The 21479-nt window shown below is 31.1% G+C and overlaps 1 protein-coding gene across 3 annotated transcripts in view; it reads right to left on the minus strand.

Moving 5' to 3' along the window:
* Window positions 1-21479, minus strand: part of LOC134682382 (cilia- and flagella-associated protein 54-like) — a 67250-nt gene that overhangs the window by 29647 nt on the left and 16124 nt on the right. For 2 of the 3 annotated variants that reach the window (XM_063541764.1, XM_063541765.1), the window contains exons 16-27: window positions 20707-20889; window positions 18954-19096; window positions 18503-18650; window positions 16575-16730; window positions 15606-15728; window positions 14816-15131; window positions 12473-12565; window positions 11929-12055; window positions 5982-6084; window positions 1980-2129; window positions 1477-1545; window positions 905-1009 (exon numbers count right to left, since the gene is read on the minus strand). In XM_063541764.1, the coding sequence (XP_063397834.1) occupies window positions 905-1009; window positions 1477-1545; window positions 1980-2129; window positions 5982-6084; window positions 11929-12055; window positions 12473-12565; window positions 14816-15131; window positions 15606-15728; window positions 16575-16730; window positions 18503-18650; window positions 18954-19096; window positions 20707-20889 (1716 nt within the window). Of the gene's footprint in view, window positions 1-904; window positions 1010-1476; window positions 1546-1979; window positions 2130-5981; window positions 6085-11928; window positions 12056-12472; window positions 12566-13634; window positions 13653-14151; window positions 14170-14815; window positions 15132-15605; window positions 15729-16574; window positions 16731-18502; window positions 18651-18953; window positions 19097-20706; window positions 20890-21479 lie in introns of all 3 variants that reach the window. The other variant, XM_063541763.1, reaches the window with a different exon arrangement.

A 21479-nucleotide genomic window follows, 5' to 3' on the forward strand; every position in this document is an offset into this window, starting at 1 on the left:
ATTTGAGTGTGAATTCACATCACTATAAGAAGTGTGACGGTACTTTTCTATCCCAAATTCATGTATTTGGTTTTGATTAGTTTAATTAGTTTAAACATATTTATTTATAGTGGATTGGGAAACAAGTTTTGCAACTTATATTAATCCCTTTCCACTTTGCGGGTGCGAGTGCTGCCTTGTAGCGGCATTAGCCTACTCTTTTTCGAAATCTACAAGGGTGTCTTTAACGTGCAAGAGATGTGGCTCTCTCTTAACACGGGCCAGCCATTTATCGTCCCCGTCCGACGGACTATCATCGTTTCCTCAAGACCATACTCGCAAATGGTGTCAAGGGAGAGCCGAAAATTGAGTTCCTGAAATTTTCATCCCAAACGGGAATCGAACCAGGAACCTTTGTGTTAGTAGTCCGATGCACTAACCACTACACCACGGCTCTCGTATTTGGTTTTGATGTTATATTTGTTATTCTCATGGGATTTTGACTAATGCTTAGTCTGTTTCTGTGTGTGTTACATTTTAATGTTGTGTCGTTGTTCTCTTCTTATATTTAATGTGTTTCCCTTGGTTTTAGTTTGTTACCCCAATTTTGTTTTTTGTCCATAGATTTACGAGTTTTGAACAGCAGTATACTACTGTTGCCTTTATTTAGTATTTAATTGATTGATAAATTATAGGTAAGAATTCACTCTCAGCACTATTAGCTTTATCATTACATAGATTTCAGTTTTTATTGGTCGATGAAGCCAGAGTGAATGGAGAGAACCATTGACCTTTGGTGGAAAATGGACAATCCTAGTCAATTGAGATTTGCAAGGTTTGATCTCTCAGCTTCAGTTTTGAAAGGCTAATGATACAGTAGATGACCACTAGGCCACTGAGGACCCGATTTGTATTTGTTAATTACCTGACATCGCCATGGCATCTCATCCATACACCACCTCCTCAGCTTCTTCCTCTTTACTGACATCCTGAAGATTTCAGGGAAATATTTGGAGCAGGTATCAATTGCCTAAATGAAAATGCAATTGATCAAATTGGATACAATTACATACAAAAGACTTAATTTGAAAGAGGAAATTTATGATTATAATTCACAAAATGAAAATTGAAATGAACAATTTTGAGTCTCAAAAATGTTAGGTACATTTGTTGTGCTACATTTTGATCTAAAGGGGCAGAATATTTTGTCCAGAAAATATTTGAGATAATCATAAATTTCTGTAAGTTTTGATTATTAAGTATTTTGACATGAATGTATACCAATAATATACATTGTACTTTTCTCTCAACAGAAAATTCTAAATATGTGCAATTTCAAAGAACTTGTCATTGTGTGTCAGTTGTGAAATAACACATTTTTACTTGTATATGCATGTGTTACGACTGATGTCGTTGAATTGGTGTCTCTATGATTTATACTCCAAAATTCATTTTTACAGTCATTTATAACATAATTAGTGAAAATCTTTATGGTACCTTAACTTCTGCTTCTTCTTGAGCCTGTCTCAGAACATCATTGGCTATTCTAGCAGTGGATGCCATTGGCTGAAATACAAAATAACAATGTTTTATACTCTAGTAGAATTAATTTTAGCACTTAAATAAACAAATTAAGGGTTAATGCCTAAGTTTTACAATCAAATGTGTACTTGATTAAAGTATCAAATAGATTAACAACTTTTTTCCTTGCTTCAAGTCTTTGCTAAGCTTCAATAAAAAAAATCTAAATTTTCACCAAAGTTTCTTTTTAAACTCTGGTTTGCTGCCAAGTTTTTGCATTTTTCCAATAATTGTGAAAACTTATTGCAAAAGTTCTTGAGAAATAAAGTGAAAAAAGAACTTATTTCCTCTAAAAAAGCTGAAAGTTTATAGGAATCGAGAAATATTCTAATGGCCTCTGTAGGAAATATTTTTTTTTTAAGGATTTCTTAGTTATAATATTCATCTATGACATGTCATTCTAATAAGATTCCACTTACCTTGTATTTCATTCTTTTCTTAGCTTTATTAGGAGACTGTTTAGGAAGTTGTGAAGCTTTAGAGCCCGCCATCTGAGAAGCAGCTTTAGAAGTACCAGCCTGTGACACCATCTTGGACTGTTTAGATGCTGCAGTAGCTCCTGCTCCTTCCTGAAACACCAAACAAAATAATTAAGTTCCTGTTCTTCATATGGGACAATATCCCTAATATGCCTCTGATTGAGGAACACAAAAGTTGTTTGTAAACAAAAAATCTCTGAGTAGTGATATTGGACATGTTTAAATTTTTAACAAGTGACTGAGCTTAACTTTTTGTGTTGATCTGGAAAGTATAGGGCCTGACAATAAATGTGTTATAACTATGGAGTTATTTTATGTATTCTAAGTATTAGATTTTGAAAGAAATTATTATGTGAAAAAAGGGACTTTTTACCACCGCATCACGAAAGGATATTGGTATGCTAATTTACGGAAAAATGAATCACACTTTGTACCCCGAAAATTTAACCACATATGTGAAAATGTCTCAGCTTCGAAACAAGCCATCATACATAAACAAGTTTACGATATGGGCTGAGCTACAAAAGAAAACATTATAATTACCGTCTATGGAGAAACAATTACGAATATTGCCCCATACAATGAAATCCTTCATGTACTTGATGATTACTGCATGCATGCATGAGATTTACTTATAGTTAATTATTTTATTATCATATAATTATATTTTTTCATTTTATTTTTTTGCTTTATGATATTTATAATTTTTGGTCAATTTATTTGGTCTTTCATTGTTTTATCTTTTTTGAAATGTTAAAAATCGCAGTCAACCCAACTTAAATATTTGAACAAGGGGAGAAAAAAAAACCAGGTTGAAGTTTTATAATATTTAAATTATAATGTTAAATAATTACATAACAAGAGCTGTCAAAATGACAGTAAACCGGATTCTTTAACATTTATTTAAAAATAAAAAACATTTATTTGTGTTCTGGCATTTATCAATATCACAAGGACCAAAACTCCTTATAGGTAAAATTTATGATCATCAATATCTAACTTGACTTCCATGTTGTCAACAATAACAACATATAAACTAGATAGAAAATGACCCTCTAGCAGGACAAACTGTGTGCCCTTAATACATTTTTTAAACTTTCAAGAACCATAACTCCTGAACAGTAAAAGTCAAAATCGTCATTATTCAACTTGACCTTCATTTTGTTGTCAGTAACAACATATTAAAATTTTAAAAGGTTTGGTTGAACAGTTCATGAGTAAATGCACGGACATTACATTTTTTAAACTTTCAAGAACAGTAACTCCTGAACAGTAAAAGTCAAAATTGTCATTATTGAACTTGACCTTCATTTTGTTGTCAGTAACAACATATTAAAATTTTAAAAGGTTTGGTTGAACGGTTCATGAGTAAATGCACGGACACGACATTTTTTAAACTTTCAAGAACAGTAACTCCTGAACAGTAAAAGTCAAAATCGTCATTATTGAACTTGACCTTCATTTTGTTGTCAGTAACAACATATTAAAATTTTAAAAGGTTTGGTTAAATGGTTCATGAGTAAATGCACGGACACAACATTTTTTAAACTTTCAAGAACCATAACTCCTGAACAGTAAAAGTCAAAATCGTCATTATTCAACTTGACCTTCATTTTGTTGTCAGTAACAACATATTAAAATTTTAAAAGGTTTGGTTGAACGGTTCATGAGTAAATGCACGGACATAACATTTTTTAAACTTTCAAGAACAGTAACTCCTGAACAGTAAAAGTCAAAATTGTCATTATTGAACTTGACCTTCATTTTGTTGTCAGTAACAACATATTAAAATTTTAAAAGGTTTGGTTGAACGGTTCATGAGTAAATGCACGGACACGACATTTTTTAAACTTTCAAGAACAGTAACTCCTGAACAGTAAAAGTCAAAATCGTCATTATTGAACTTGACCTTCATTTTGTTGTCAGTAACAACATATTAAAATTTTAAAAGGTTTGGTTAAATGGTTCATGAGTAAATGCACGGACACAACATTTTTTAAACTTTCAAGAACCATAACTCCTGAACAGTAAAAGTCAAAATCGTCATTATTCAACTTGACCTTCATTTTGTTGTCAGTAACAACATATTAAAATTTTAAAAGGTTTGGTTGAACGGTTCATGAGTAAATGCACGGACAAAACATTTTTTCAACTTTCAAGCCCGTAACTCCTGAATGGTAAAAGTCAAAATCGTCATTATTGAACTTGACCTTCATTTTGTTGTCAGTAAAGACATATTAAAATTTTTAAAGGTTTGGTTGAACGGTTCATGAGTAAATGCACATACAACATTTGGTGGATGCCAGCCCAGCAGCCCGACCGCCAGACTGACCCGCTGTACATCCCCAATTCAATAACCAACATTTTTGTCACAAAAATCTGGTTAAAAATTGTCTTTCTTGATTAGGTCAACAGTAAATGTAAGGACTGTTCAGGTTACCAAAACTACATATATAATGTCATCTGGCTTGATACTGAAGAATCAATTTGTAAATATATAATCATTTTATGAACTAATACCATTAATTCTATCGATTTATGCACCAAAAACAAAAATTCAGTTATTCTTCCACAAAACTTGCTTCCTGACTTTTTGAAAATTGCAATTTCAAGTAAACAAAGAATAATTTTCAAATTGTTTTTTTCAATAGACGTTTTTTGGTCATTAACAATCTTTAATAGAAATAGATATTGTTAGGTTTTTACACATATAACACATCCAAACAAATGACCCATAAGCAAATGATTTTTTTGCAACACATAAAGACGGGATTTGCCCAAATGACTCTTAAAACAATCAGTATTGCAAGAATTAAAATCATATTATCTTTTATGTATTACTAAGGATGTCTTTTTTGTATTAATATAAACTGCACAACATTGTTAAAATATTCATTTTGCCAAACTACAATAAATGTCACATAAAAACACTCATTACATTCAGATTTCTAGAAAAGTTAGGTATTATTTTCTACACTTTCCCTCTAATCCATAATTAGTCTAAAAGTAAGACAATTCACTCATATTAATATCATAAATAATATTGAAAACATTTGATTTCAACTGTAGAAAACATTTCTCCAAAAAGAATCTTCATAGAAGCAAGCTAAAGAGAAAGTAGACAGAATATTTACTGACAATAAAGTCAGGCTCTGTATAACTGCAGCTCAATTTTAGCCCTACCTGTCTTTGAAGAATTGCCTCCCTTTTATTTATTTTTTATTAAATTTCTGTTTCTTACTAATTATTAGGAAGTGCAACCTAACACTTCTCAGATATGTTTAAGAAATATTACAATGTATTGAGTTTATTTTTACAAAAAAAATGAAGTTTGTTGTAATAAAAAAAAATCCTGACAAGGTTGACATTTTTTCCACAGAAATATTTAACTATGTTTTTTCATGTCTTTAAAATTTTTAGATTGCACCTGTAAATAATAAATAAGAAACTATATTTAACTATTTTTCAAAGGGAGATAACTCTTTATACAGTGATAGAGCTTCTAAACATGTCTAACTGCAGATATACAGAACTTGAAAATAACAGCTACAAATACATTGACATATATATATATACCTGTGGCAAAAACTTGACAAGAAATAAAATTGAAAAAATTAATAATAAAAACTGCCTCATTTCAAATTCCTTAAATTTAAAACTATTCTGTCTTTCAAATTAAAAAAAAAGCTATATGTTTTAAACTACAAATGTATATATTTATATAACTGACCCATGGAGATCCACATACTATTAATATTTAAAGGCAACTAATTGTCTTTATCATTCTCAAAAGAGATGGTGTTTTTGAAGACAAAATAACAAGTATTTTTTATCATTTACCTAATAAAATAAATTGCAAAATTGAAAGTAAATAATATATAACTAAAGATTTCTAATACGGTTGAAGCTTAACTTCAACCCTTTAACCCCTGTAAAACATACCTTTTCTTTGCTATATTCTGCCATAGCTACAGCAAACCTTTTAGGGTCCTCCTGTGATCCTGTTTGTCCTTGTTGTTTTATCCCAAGGTAATGTTCATTTCTCCTAAATTGTTAAATTTTACCAGAAATATAAACACTTCATATATTTAAACATTCCACTCAAACCTAAACATCCACATCCACATAGATAAAATATCACTTTCCTGAACAAAGCCTGTAAACTTCTACATGAAATAATGTTATAAGTAATGCTACCCTTTTAATCATGTATGATCTTCTAATTTCCAGGTTTAGAATCTTAAGAACTGATGGTAATTTCTTTGTGCATACTCAAAATGAAAATTAAATCATATCATTAGTTGAATTCCCATTGATAAGGAAATTTCAATCAAAATAAAAAAGTTTTGGATGTTCACTAAATAAAAGACAATATTACCCGGTGTCATATGGTATTTTGAACCCCATGGTAAAATAACCCCAGGGTCAAAATACCGCTATGGTAAATTGAACCCCCCCCCATGGTAAATTGAACCCCCCTGTATGAAAAATTGAACCCCCATGGTAAATTGAACCCCCCTGTTTTTTTCATTTTAGATGATTAATAAAACGTTTAACATTATATAAAAGCTAATCAAATATTAAAAATCATTTATACAAGAAGGGGAGGTAAATTTTCAATGATTGGTTAAAAGAAAAATATTTGCTTGGTATAAGTGCTCTGAAGTCTTAACCAACAAAATTTCATTAAAAAAACTTCTTAAAGCATTAAAACTAGACCATGTAGCTTGGACACTATAATTCTTTGAAATTTAAAATATTTATATAGAATGGTAGACTTTTAAGTTTAAATTCTCCATGGTAAAAAAGGGGGAGGGGGTCAAATTACCATGGCTCACTTGATTTTAAAAAGTAAAATTTTCAAAACATCTTTTCAAACTAATAAAATAAATACAAACTACTGATTGGAGTATAATAAATATGTTATGGAGTTACAGTAGCAAGATATTTTAACATGAAAGGTCTTTAGATGTATAGTAGGGGGTTCAATATACCATGGTACAATAACATGGCTAAGTAAAATTTTCAAAGTATCTTTTCCAGCATGTGAAATACAAACAAACTACTTATTGAAGTATTAAAACTATGTTGAGGAGTTAGAAAAACTTGGATTTTTGAAAATCAAGGTCTATAGAAGGTCAAAATACCATGAAATTTTTTTATCTTCAAGATATCTTTTTCAGCATGTTAAAAGCATACAAACTACTTGTTGTAGTATTTTTACTATGTTAAGGATTAAGAATAGCTGGAATTTTTGAAATTGAATGTCTATGGTAGGGGGTTCAATATACCGCAGGGGGGTCAAAATACCATGGCTAAGTAAAATTTTCAAAATATTTTTTCCAGCATGTTAAATGCATACAAACTACTTATTGGAGTATTTTTACTATGTTAAGGATTAAGAATAGCTGGAATTTTTGAAATTGAATGTCTATGGTAGGGGGTTCAATATATACCGCAGGGGGGTCATAATACCATGGCTAAGTAAAATTTTCAAAATATCTTTGCCAGTTTGTTAAATACATACAAACTACTTATTGAAGTATTATAATTATGTTAAGGAGTTAGAATAGCTTGGGTTTTTGAAATTCAAGGTCTATAGTAGGGGGTTCAATATACCATGGTAGGAGGGGGGGGTGGTCAAAATACCATGAAAATATTTTTTCTTCAAGATATCTTTTCCAGCAAGCATGTTAAATGCATACAAACTACTTATTGAAGTATTATTATATTGTTACTATGTTAAGGATTAAGAATAGCTGGAATTTTTGAAACTCAAGGTCTATGGTAGGGGGTTCAATATACTACAGGGGGGCAAAATACCATGGCTAAGTAAAATTTTCAAAATATCTTTTCCAGCATGTTGAATACATACAAACTCCTTAACATAGTTATAATATTCAAACAAGTAGTTTGTATGTATTTAACATACTGGAAAAGATATTTTGAAAAGAAAAAAATATTCCATGGTATATTGACCCCCTGAGGTTGTTGAACCCCCTACCATAGACCCCAAAGTTCAAAACTTCTTGCTATTCTAACTCCTTAACATAGTTATAATACTCCAACAAGTAGTTTGTATGTATTTAACATACTGGAAAAGATATTTTGAAAATTTTACTTACCCATGGTATTTTGACCCCCCTGTGGTATATTGAACCCCCTACCATAGACTTTAAATTTCAAAAATTCTTGCTATCCTAACTCCTTTACATAGTAATAATACTCCAAATAGTAGTTTGTATGTATTTAAAATTCTTGAAAAGATATTAGGAAAAAAAATAATTTCCATGGTATTTTGACCCCCCTGCGGTATATTGAACCCCCTACTATAGACCTTAAATTTCAAAAATTCTAGCTATTCAAACTCCTTAACATAGTTATAATATTCCTACAAGTAGTTTGTGTGTATTTATTATACTGGAAAAGATATTTTGAAAATTTTACTTAGCCATGGTATTTTGAACCCCCTGCGGTATATTGAGCCCCCTACCATAGACCTTAAATTTCAAAAAATTTTGCAATTCTAACTCCTTGACATAGTTATAATACTCCATTAAGAAGTTTGTATGTATTTAAAATGCTGGAAAAAATGTTTTGAAAAAAAATAATTTCCATGGTATATTGACCCCCCTGCGGTATATTGAACCCCCTTCTATAGACCTTAAATTTCAAAAATTCTAGCTATTCTAACTCCTTAACATAATTATAATACTTCAATAAGTAGTTTGTATGCATTAAACATCCTGGAAAAAATGTTTTGAAAAAAATAATTTCCATGGTATTTAGACCCCCCTGGGGTATATTGAACCCCCTACTAAACCTTAAATTTAAAAAAAAACTAGCTATATAAACTCCTTATCATAATTATAATACTCCAATAAGTAGTTTGTATGTATTTAACAAACTGGCAAAGATATTTTGAAAATTTTACTTAGCCATGGTATTTTGACCCCCCTGCGGTATATTGAACCCCCTACCATAGACCTTGAATTTCAAAAATTCAAGCTATTCTAACTCCTTAACATAGTAATAATACTCCAAATTGTAATTTGTATGTATTCAACATGCTGGAAAAGATATTTTGAAAATTTTACTTAGCCATGGTAATTTGGCTCCCCTGCAATATATTGAACCCCCTACTATAGACCTTGAATTTCAAAAATCCAAGCTATTCTAACTCCTTAGCATAGTTATAATACTCCAATAAGAAGTTTATATGTATTTAGCATACTGGAAAAGATATTTTGCAAAATTTTAAATAGCCATGGTATTTTGACCCCCCTGCGGTATATTGAACCCCCTACTCATAACCTCTAATTAAAAAAAAAAAAAAAGCCAATAAATTGTAAATTAGATTATCTGCAATACTATTTCTCAAAAACAGGGGGTTCAATATACTGCAGAGGGGTTCAAAATACCATATGTGAAAAATGACCCCGGGGTCAAAATACCATGCGGTATAATGACCCCGGGGTCATTTTACCACATGGTATTTTGACCCCGGGTTCACCACATGGTATTTTGACCCCGGGTTCCCCGGGGTCATTTTACCACATGGTATTTTGACCCCGGGTTCAATTTTTAGGGGGTTCAAAATACCATGGCTAAGTAAAATTTTCAAAATATCTTTGCCAGTTTGTTAAATACATACAAACTACTTATTGAAGTATTATAATTATGTTAAGGAGTTAGAATAGCTTGGGTTTTTGAAATTCAAGGTCTATAGTAGGGGGTTCAATATACCATGGTAGGGGGGGGGGGTCAAAATACCATGAAAATATTTTTTCTTCAAGATATCTTTTCCAGCAAGCATGTTAAATGCATACAAACTACTTATTGAAGTATAATATATTATTACTATGTTAAGGATTAAGAATAGCTGGAATTTTTGAAACTCAAGGTCTATGGTAGGGGGTTCAATATACTACAGGGGGGCAAAATACCATGGCTAAGTAAAATTTTCAAAATATCTTTTCCAGCATGTTGAATACATACAAACTCCTTAACATAGTTATAATATTCAAACAAGTAGTTTGTATGTATTTAACATACTGGAAAAGATATTTTGAAAAGAAAAAAATATTCCATGGTATATTGACCCCCTGAGGTTGTTGAACCCCCTACCATAGACCCCAAAGTTCAAAACTTCTTGCTATTCTAACTCCTTAACATAGTTATAATACTCCAACAAGTAGTTTGTATGTATTTAACATACTGGAAAAGATATTTTGAAAATTTTACTTACCCATGGTATTTTGACCCCCCTGTGGTATATTGAACCCCCTACCATAGACTTTAAATTTCAAAAATTCTTGCTATCCTAACTCCTTTACATAGTAATAATACTCCAAATAGTAGTTTGTATGTATTTAAAATTCTTGAAAAGATATTAGGAAAAAAAATAATTTCCATGGTATTTTGACCCCCCTGCGGTATATTGAACCCCCTACTATAGACCTTAAATTTCAAAAATTCTAGCTATTCAAACTCCTTAACATAGTTATAATCTTCCTACAAGTAGTTTGTGTGAATTTATTATACTGGAAAAGATATTTTGAAAATTTTACTTAGCCATGGTATTTTGAACCCCCTGCGGTATATTGAACCCCCTACCATAGACCTTAAATTTCAAAAATGTTTGCAATTCTAACTCCTTGACATAGTTATAATACTCCATTAAGAAGTTTGTATGTATTTAAAATGCTGGAAAAAATGTTTTGAAAAAAAATAATTTCCATGGTATATTGACCCCCCTGCGGTATATTGAACCCCCTTCTATAGACCTTAAATTTCAAAAATTCTAGCTATTCTAACTCCTTAACATAATTATAATACTTCAATAAGTAGTTTGTATGCATTAAACATCCTGGAAAAAATGTTTTGAAAAAATTAATTTCCATGGTATTTAGACCCCCCTGCGGTATATTGAACCCCCTACTAAACCTTAAATTTTAAAAAAAACTAGCTATTCAAACTCCTTATCATAATTATAATACTCCAATAAGTAGTTTGTATGTATTTAACAAACTGGCAAAGATATTTTGAAAATTTTACTTAGCCATGGTATTTTGACCCCCCTGCGGTATATTGAACCCCCTACCATAGACCTTGAATTTCAAAAATTTAAACTATTCTAACTCCTTAACATAGTAATAATACTCCAAATTGTAATTTGTATGTATTCAACATGCTGGAAAAGATATTTTGAAAATTTTACTTAGCCATGGTAATTTGGCTCCCCTGCAATATATTGAACCCCCTACTATAGACCTTGAATTTCAAAAATCCAAGCTATTCTAACTCCTTAGCATAGTTATAATACTCCAATAAGTAGTTTATATGTATTTAGCATACTGGAAAAGATATTTTGCAAAATTTTAAATAGCCATGGTATTTTGACCCCCCTGCGGTATATTGAACCCCCTACTCATAACCTCTAATTAAAAAAAAAATAAAAGCCAATAAATTGTAAATTAGATTATCTGCAATACTATTTCTCAAAAACAGGGGGTTCAATATACTGCAGAGGGGTTCAAAATACCATATGTGAAAAATGACCCCGGGGTCAAAATACCATGCGGTATAATGACCCCGGGGTCATTTTACCACATGGTATTTTGACCCTGGGTTCAATTTTTAGGGGGTTCAAAATACCATATGACACCGGTATTCATTACATTTCAAAACAGTGAGTTATGTCTTCTAATTTTTGATGTGGTCAACTGTAAAATATCATTAAATTGCTGCTGTTGAAGCCTTGGAGAAGATCTTTTTTGTAGCAGTAGTAGATTCTATTTGCATGATAAATGAGGTTTGAGGTAAGTATTGATTATATAGCAACCAAATATCGAAAGTAAAATAATCTAACTTCTTAATGTCAGTATACCTTGTGAGAGAATTAGTAGTTTCTTCACACCAATCTACAAGTTGAGTATACAATCCTTCTGTTAATGCTTTCTGAGCAACTTGTACAAAGTATTCTAAATACTTTGGTCGCTTCCTGAATTTCACAACTAAAATAGAAAAGTAAACAGAGTGGATACAAGTAGGCAATAGAAAAAAGCATCTGTCAAAAAGCTAGGTATTCCATATTTGGAGATTCAAAAACATTAATCATTTAAAAAGGGATTTCTTTTATTTCCAGACTGTTATATTAGGATTATCATATTGTACTAAAATAATTAATATTCAAAATTTTCCATGGATTACATTTTTGAAAACTTTTGATTTAGACACCTAGAATGTAGTTAACAAATATTTCAATAAAATTTAAGATATTAAAATTCTATATGATGGCTTAATCAAAACATAAAGTGTAGACTAGCATTTTTTACTTTTAATTTTTTTTATAGAGCTCTGGAACAATTGTTGTCTATTTTCTTTTCAACAAAGTATTTTCACTCCATAAATGTTTTAAACACTATAATTACCTTCTCTGTAAGCCAATTTACTTGGCAGGTAAGCAATGTAGGCATGTAAGACAACAGGATCTTCAAAGCCAGTCAATTCATGTTCATAATGTGCTGCAAAAATAATAAAAACTTTCATGAACCCTCAATTGTGATATGTAGAACCCCACAAATTGATGTGTTTTAAGCAATATCTCATCCCCACATCAACAAATGGAAATTTTTAATGACCTTGACTGGCTATACAGTCCTTGCACGGTCGGTCACCTCTCCTTGAGAATTTTATTCAAAATGCTTTATGCCACAGTAATATCTATGGTTTGTGGATGTAGATATGGGCTTCATCCCTAAATCAATCATGCATGTAAGTAGTCACATAATTCAAGATGGTCATTTTTGTTTTAAGTTATTAAAAACCTGTAGCGTTTTATTCTATTCTTTCTTCCTCTACATATTGTTGCTTTTATCTTATCCTATGACGTTCACAAAACTTTCCACCTTATGTTATTTTCTACTGTAAAAACTTTTAATTTGTAGAATTTTACAAGTATTTGTTTTTTTTAATTCATTTTAATGTGCTAGATGGTTGAAGTAATGTACTATGACTACTGAACTAATATATATTTGTTTAGGGGCCAGCTGAAGAACGCCTCCGGGTGCGGGAATTTCTCGCTACATTGAAGACCTGTTAGTGACCTTCTGCTGTAGTTTTTTTCTATGGTTTAGTTGTTGTCTCTTTGACACATTCCCCATTTCCATTCTCATTTTTATTACTATCAGTAAACATTATTGTTGAAAGAACATGTTTACAAGAAAACTTGTTGATTAATAACAAATGAACAAACATTAAATTATCAGAAGGCATGCTGGAACTCAATGATATTTGTCTTTATTTATTGCTGAATGTATGTACTTATATGGTAAAGACCTTTCCTCTGAATACAAATTTCAATTCTTCATATAATAATTGCTAGCTGTTAAAAATTGAAAATTAACAATGAAACATCTTAATTTGAAATCTTAAGCTAAGATTAGAATAATTTGCATTTTCGTTTTTACAGATGATGCCACAATTTAAAAAGAAAAATGTTTCTTGCAAGTAAATTTGTTAACAGAGTGAGGATCTTTTGTAGAAAAATATGAGAAAAAAATGAAACAATTTAATTTCAACTTGAAAACATACCCTCTTCAACAAAAACCACTGAAAACATAAAATATTCAAATTGTTTCTCAAATAGGAAGGTTTTACCTATAAACATAACCTAACTGCACTGGTTAATTTATCAAAAAAAGTTTAAAACGGTACATTTCTAAAACTTCATGTCTTAAAAAATTAAAATCACCTCATTACTTAAATCAGATCTAATCTAAATTAACACATATGATTTTTCTATGTCAATCTTAAATAGCATATATAATGAAAACACTGATTGTTATCAACACATATCATGAAAAAAAGATATAATTTAACACATATTACGAAAACACATATCTAAAATGAATGCATATCATGAAAAACACATATTTGGTATATGAAAAACTTAATTTATGGTTTAAATAGATTATTATATTTACTGTTAAATCTCACAAAAACTTCTATTCTATAAACTTACACAATTGAAAAAAAAAAACAATTTTGTATATTGCATGCTTTAATAAATCAACAAATGAATTATAATTTTAAAAACAACAGAACATACCCTCTGTTTCATACTCAGCTAAAATATACATTAAACAGTTGTAATATGGCAAATACACACTCAGAAATCTTTCAATTTCATTTAACTTAATAGCAATTGAAGACTGAAAGTGCATACATAAGCAAGAATGTGTCCCCAAAACACAGATGTCCCACTCACATTATTATTTTCTATGTTCAGTGGACCGTGAAATTGGGGTCAAAACTCTTATTTGGCAGTAAAATAAGAAAGATCATATCATACGGAACATGTGTACTAGTTTCAAGTTGATTGAACTTCTTCAACTTCATCAAAAACTACCATGACCAAAAACTTTAACATGAAGCGATACAAACAGAATGTACGGACGCACGGACCAACAAACAGACAGACGTACAGACCAGAAAACATAATGCCCCTCTACTATCGTAGGTGGGGCATAAAAATCTCAAATAAGTTAACACACTGGAAAAGTTGTTTAGTAAAAACTATGTGAACAAGATGTCATTATTTGAGGTGCCATGCAATGTTGTTTCTGCTGAAAAAATCAAATGGTTACGGCATCAAAAATCAAACAACAAAATAAAAATATTGCTATTAAATGCACCAATTTCAAAGGACATACAAGTCAGCTAAAACATCACAGAGCTACTCAACCATAATAAACCTGATGAAATCCACTTACTCTGTTTAGAAAGGCTATACATATGAGCGACAAGAGCCTTTAGTTCCTCGTTCATGACTGAATCTTGGTCATCCTTGCCAGCCCCAGGGGCCTTCTTCATCTTTTTCTTCATCTTAGCCAGAGGAGCAGATTCCGCTTCATTGTCCCCAATAGACTGGTCAATTGGTCTATCTTTATCTGGACTATCTGGCTGTTCTTTCTGGTCCTTGTTCTTTCTATCCTTCTTCTCATCTTCAGTTACTTCTAAAGCAAGTAGTTTCTTTCCAGCTTCATTAAAGTTGTTGGCTAAACCTTTTTGTCCCCATGACCTCAATACCTATAAAAAGATAATACTTGTACTGTGGATTAATGTATTTTCAAGTGTACCAATTTTTTGTGGATTGGGGTAAACTTTTACCTTCTTGGATATTTTATTATGTTGTTTTGAAATTTAATGCATATATTCCTATATAGAAAATTTGTAATTTGTTGAGCATTTAAATAGGTGGCATCCCTGTAACCTATAAAAATCTTACACATGTTTAATCTGATTCTTTAAAATAGTTTCTATTAGAGCATGAAATTCTTGCGGTTAAGAATAATGCATTGAAAAGAAATCCTATTTATGCATGTTAAACCTACAAAAGTGTTGCCAAGCAATCTGAGACAACTAACATTAAGATTTTTTGTGAGTAATAGGTTTTCGTAGGGGATTTTAGAGAACATTACACTCTGATGTCTGTAATTCGACAATGTTAGCACTGTTAGAAGTTCTTCATAAAAAATATCTCATTATTTTCCAAAATCTTACCTTGGCCATGTGATATGTGATGCAGGCTGTCATGTGATGTAAACTATCAGCTATATTCTGTTGTCTCTTTTGACGCAAACCAGTAGGTATTTCTTGAAGTACAGCATGGCATCTTTGAAGTACCTGTGAAAAAAATTAACTGCATGACAATTTTATTGACTATAAATGATCACAAATGAGGAGGAGGAAATATTCATTTGTTTATCAAAACTTCAAAAACATTCTATCATGAAAAAAAAAGTAAAATCACAAAAATACTGAACTCAGAGGAAAATCAATTTGGAAAGTCCATAATCACATGGCAAAATCAAAAAACAAAACGCATCAAAAACGAATGGACAAGAACTGTCATATTCCTGACTTGGTACAGGCATTTTCAAATGTAGAAAATGGTGGATTAAACCTGGTTCTATAGCGCTAACCCTCTCACTTTAATAACAGTCTCATCAAATTCCGCTACATTTACATGATGCGTTAAATAAACAGTCACAATTAATAAAATAGTCAAAATATGGGTACATCAGTCATCATCGTATAACAATTTTAAAAGGAACAATTTAACAGGACACAAAAACATCTACTATCTACGAACACATGGATTGATTTGAGTGTCTGAGGTCAGAAAATTATATACGTCACATAAATTTGTCGTTCAATGTGCAAAAGCCCTCCAAAGTTTGATAACTGAGCCTTAAAAATTGAACTGCCTTTCCAATAAATTATTTAAGAAATAAATAGTGTGCTGTACGAGTAGACTACAAATTCTAGTTCTGTTAGATAATTCAGATAAATTTGTAATAAGATTGATCAAAATCAAGTGAAAAATTTTCAGAACATTAGAAATTACAAAATGTTTACATGTCTAAATCCTCAATACCCAAATAAAAAAAAAAGAATCCTGATCAATTGCACTTGCTGGAGACAGAAAACATGCATATATTTTGGCCTAAGATTAAACAAGTATCTGACCTGGATTACAGCCACTGACGGTATCTTGTAGAATATTAGAGGAGCTAGCAGTCCATAACACTGTACAACACCTTGTAGAGCTAAGTTTGCTTCATTCAGCCATCCAGCCATTTCTATAGCTACAATCATTTTCTCACACTCCTTTAGTCTTCTCAACTGAAAGAAAGAAATCAGGTTTAAAATTGTGATATGGAAGTTGTATGCTAACTTCTGTCAACTTTATTAGAAGTAGGTGAATATTTTCTGTTGAAATATTAATAACTTCCTTTTTTGCTGTATTCTAAAATTTTGCAATGATCATTTTGTGTGATAACTTTTCATATCACTGTACTCAAGTGATATGAGATTTTTCATTTTGAGTGCAAACTTATAACATCATGAGCCAGTGTCATTGGCATAGTTTGTGACAGTGATAAACAGGTTATCAATGGTCTTTAAGACTATTGATAAAAAAATGTATCATGATAAAGCCATGTCAAATGGCAATCAAAGAGCAGATTGCTCTGAGGGATACGATTGCCATTGTTTTCATTGACACATGTATACATGTAGCTGGATAACATTATTTTCAAAACTAATTTAACTGCACATGTAAAATGTAATTTATGTAATCTGAATAGTTACAAAATAGCCAATCCAGTTTAAAAGTGTATGAACAATGTATTTAGGCCTATTGTGTTTTATTTTTGTACTATCAATTCCAAGTTTACTTTCCACTGAGACTCAAAGTGAGAGAAGTATTTCACTTCGTATCTTATCACCTATTTTCCTACATTAATTCTAGGAGGAACCCCATTCCTAACTCTTTAAATATTTAATTTCCTTTGGGTCAGTGATCATGACTCCTTTCCGTACATATTCTTCTGTTTAAATTGTGATCGTTTTTAATATAATACCATATTTATCGACATATCAAGTTAATTTTTCTCAAGGTGTTGTTTTGATTGAGAATTCATGGAAGTGACTTCCGTAAGGGAGACAACTCGAAACAATAATATGGAAGACTCCATTTCGCCTGAAGGGGTTTTCAAGTGAAACCTTTACGATGTGAGCTACATTAATTTAAATGATGCATATGATTTAAAATTATGCAACAACAATAACCCTCAATAGCAGACATACATAGAAAGGATCCCATGAGTTATAAATTAATCAATTAAGTGGGGAATCCAGAGCAACCATTTAATCTAATACCCCTTGAAGTCAAGAAAACTATATGCATGCACATAATTACCTAAACAAACCCTGTAGTAAGAACGTATATTAAACCTAAATGGTTCTCTATTTCTATATGGAAGTACAATATCAAATATCAGTTTAATAACGGTGACATACAAGTAAAACTCCTCTTCAGTTCTTTTATGACAGAAATAGATTTATCGGAATTCAGATAAATCTCGCATTTTTATCACAACTGGGGAATTCTCTCCGACGTTCTTCTAAATTTATAAAAACACTAAATACTGCTTAATTCTGATTTTCCGTGTTGTTGAAAACACACATATAAGTAAAGGGATATATCAAACATGAAGATTATGAAAAGGAAATTATAGGAAAGTTGTTTAATTTCAATCCATTTGTTTGTTTTTACCTTTTAAACCAAGACAATCATAAGAATCTGAGATGGTCCTTAATATTTAGAATAAAACGGTTGACGTGAGGGCATTATCCTGAGCCAATGGTATAAGTCTATAGATTGCTTAAAAGCAATCGTATCCCAAAAACAAATAGCTAGATTTTTTTTTTTTAATTTCATAACATTAATTTCAAAATTTCAAAATCTATTTTATAAAATATAATATTTATTTAAAGATTTATTTGTGTACAAGGGTGTGTGGGTATTTGTCCATGAGACTGCAACCTAACAACAAAATATCCAAATATTTATTATGCCAAATTTTAGAATAATACAGATCTATATTACTTACTTGTCCTTTCAGTAAAGGTCCTCGATCATTGATGACATCACAGAAAAGTTGTCCCTCTCTGACAGCTATATCTACATTGATGAAGATACTGGTCAGGAACTGTCGTAACAATACAGGAGAAGTCAGGCATACTACTTTCTGGTTTAATCTGAAATAACAGAAAATTACAATGATTCAGTGTCTTAGTGTCCATGATGGATATTCAGCTGTAAATATGTCATTCTTCTTAAAACACATTGTTTTACAGAGTGGAAGATATGTCCATTTGTAAGCTCAATTTGGTATTCCCATTTCTTGTTTAAACTAAAACAAGAACTTTAAGTTTAATAATTTTTAATAGGCACGTCTCTATATTTGATGATCATGTGTTGTTACTTTGCTCTCCAAATAATGTAGCCCCACAGCTCCTTTTCATTCATTTGGGGGAAAAAATAAGTTAAATGATACTTACTTCATCAGATCTATAGCAAAGGCTCCCTCTGACTGTGTATTGTAGGTCACTTTCTGTGGTTCTGGAGGCTCAGCAATGAAATGGTCCCATAAAACATTACAGGCCTGTTTAGCTATGTCATAACATCCAACCTGGTAGGCAATCTAAAATACAAATTGTATGTATATTAAAGTGGGTTTTTTTTCAAAATCTTATAGATGCATTTATTATTGCAAATCTTTCATTTTAATATTATTGAAACATCATTTATAAACCTAATAGAATTTCTTGGATAATTTTAAAAACTTTTTACTCTTGAAAAGTATTCTGTAGTATATGTAATATTAAATCCATCAAGATAATTTCTGATTTCTCATTACCACAAATAACAAATATACACATTTTCTCACATGAAAGTCAAAGTCATATGAATGAGAAAAAAATCTACTTATAAATTTAAATGTAAATTATATCATAAATTTCATTCTGTTATGGTTGTCACTTAACAGTCAGAGCTCAGACATAAACAAGTCTAATTTTGTTTTTGACTTAAATAAGTCGAAACATGTATTTATTATAAAAATGTAGTTTCAATTTTAGACTTATCTAAGTCAGAAAATGACAGACTTGTTTAGGTCTATTTATGTTGGTGAAAAAACTTAATGTTACTTTGTGGCCAAACTACACCACCTATGACAGCAAAAACCTGTATGAGAGTTCACAAGGACTTGAGCTATCTATATTTAATTATCTAATTAAACATCCTTACTAAACACAGATGTTTTTACCTCATTAAGTGTGATTCCAGGTGGTTGCATTGTAAGGTTAATTAACATTATCTCCGATTTTTTAGACTCTCAATCATATTTTTCTTTTGAAGGCAAAGCATTGGCTTTCAATGTTGTCATTATTTGATTTAGATGCATGACCTCCTTATAAATATGCGTGGGTCTTGAAGTTAACCAATTTTGATCACTCATGGACTTGTAGGAGTCGATATTTGCAACTTTTTGTATCTGGTCAATTATTTCTTGTTTAACAAAATTAGACTTATTCAAGTCGTATTTTGTCTTACATTAAAGGGAGACAAATCCTAAAACTTACAAATTTAGACCTCTATGAGTCAAAAGCAGATTCAGACTTATTTATGTCTGAGCTCTGACTGCTTAAGTTATTGAAGATTCACTTCCAAAAATTTGCAATAGAACTTATTTTAGAAACATCCTTTTCAATAAGGATGGCAAATCTTAATTGAGTCAGTATAAAACATTCTTTTTTTGTACAATTATCTAAAATATAATTGCAGTCACTTACCTGGCTAAGGAAAGCCCAAGTAATCAGTACAGGTAAGGGACTTGATGCTAAGATTGGTTTAGAGCTATCTCCTATCCCTCCTCCTATGACCTGAAAACTTAATGAAGTAACTTACCTGACTAAGGAAAGCCCAAGTCATCAGTACAGGTAGGGGACTTGATGCTAAGATTGGTTTAGAGCTATCTCCTATCCCTCCTCCTATGACCTGAAAACTTAATGAAGTAACTTACCTGACTAAGGAAAGCCCAAGTCATCAGTACAGGTAGGGGACTTGATGCTAAGATTGGTTTAGAGCTATCTCCTATCCCTCCTCCTATGACCTGAAAACTTAATGAAGTAACTTACCTGACTAAGGAAAGCCCAAGTCATCAGAACAGGTAGTGGACTTGATGCTAAGATTGGTTTAGAGCTATCTCCTATACCACCTCTTATGACCTGAAAACTTAATGAAGTAACTTACCTGACTAAGGAAAGCCCAGGTCATCAGTACAGGTAGTGGACTTGATGCTAAGATTGGTTTAGAGCTATCTCCTATACCACCTCCTATGATCTGTCCATCACCATTATAAGCTGCTACGGCAAAAACATACTTCTCATCTGGTTTCAAACCTGATACTCTTAGCTCTGATTGGTTGCTTGGCACCTAATAAAGATGAAAAATACTGTTAGATGATGCAGAAACTGGTGATTATCAAAAATAACTTAGTGATGAATTATAACTTTGGTAAATAATGTGCATATATAAGATTTTACATACATATATCAGCTATAAATAAAAACATTTTTCACCTGATCAACTTTTGTCTTTAAAATTTATCAAAATCACAAACATGAATTTGAAGTTGTATTTATTGCGAATCCTATCATAGTTTTCAACAGATTCACCTGCAAGTTACCTGTCCATTTAAACTTTTGTAAGTTCTATTGTCCAAACTAACAAATACAACACCTTTTGTTCTCTGTTTAGTTTATTCAATGGGACATTTAAATTTCTTGCAAGAGAAATCTATCAGTCACTGATTAATTTACCTGAACAAAAAATTGAACTGTCAATGATGGAAATACATGTACAAATTTGTAATTATAAAACTGCATGTGATGTTGTATTTATTCAATCAATATCACATTTTCAATTTATTTGATATAAACACTGATTTCAAAATTAAAAGTTGATTTCTGATCAAATTTCAACCTTTTTCCCATTAAAATTTGCTATTTTTTAGTCTGTTCATA

Source organism: Mytilus trossulus, chromosome 1 (assembly GCF_036588685.1).
Source record: "Mytilus trossulus isolate FHL-02 chromosome 1, PNRI_Mtr1.1.1.hap1, whole genome shotgun sequence".
Taxonomy (NCBI): Eukaryota; Metazoa; Mollusca; class Bivalvia; order Mytilida; family Mytilidae; genus Mytilus; species Mytilus trossulus.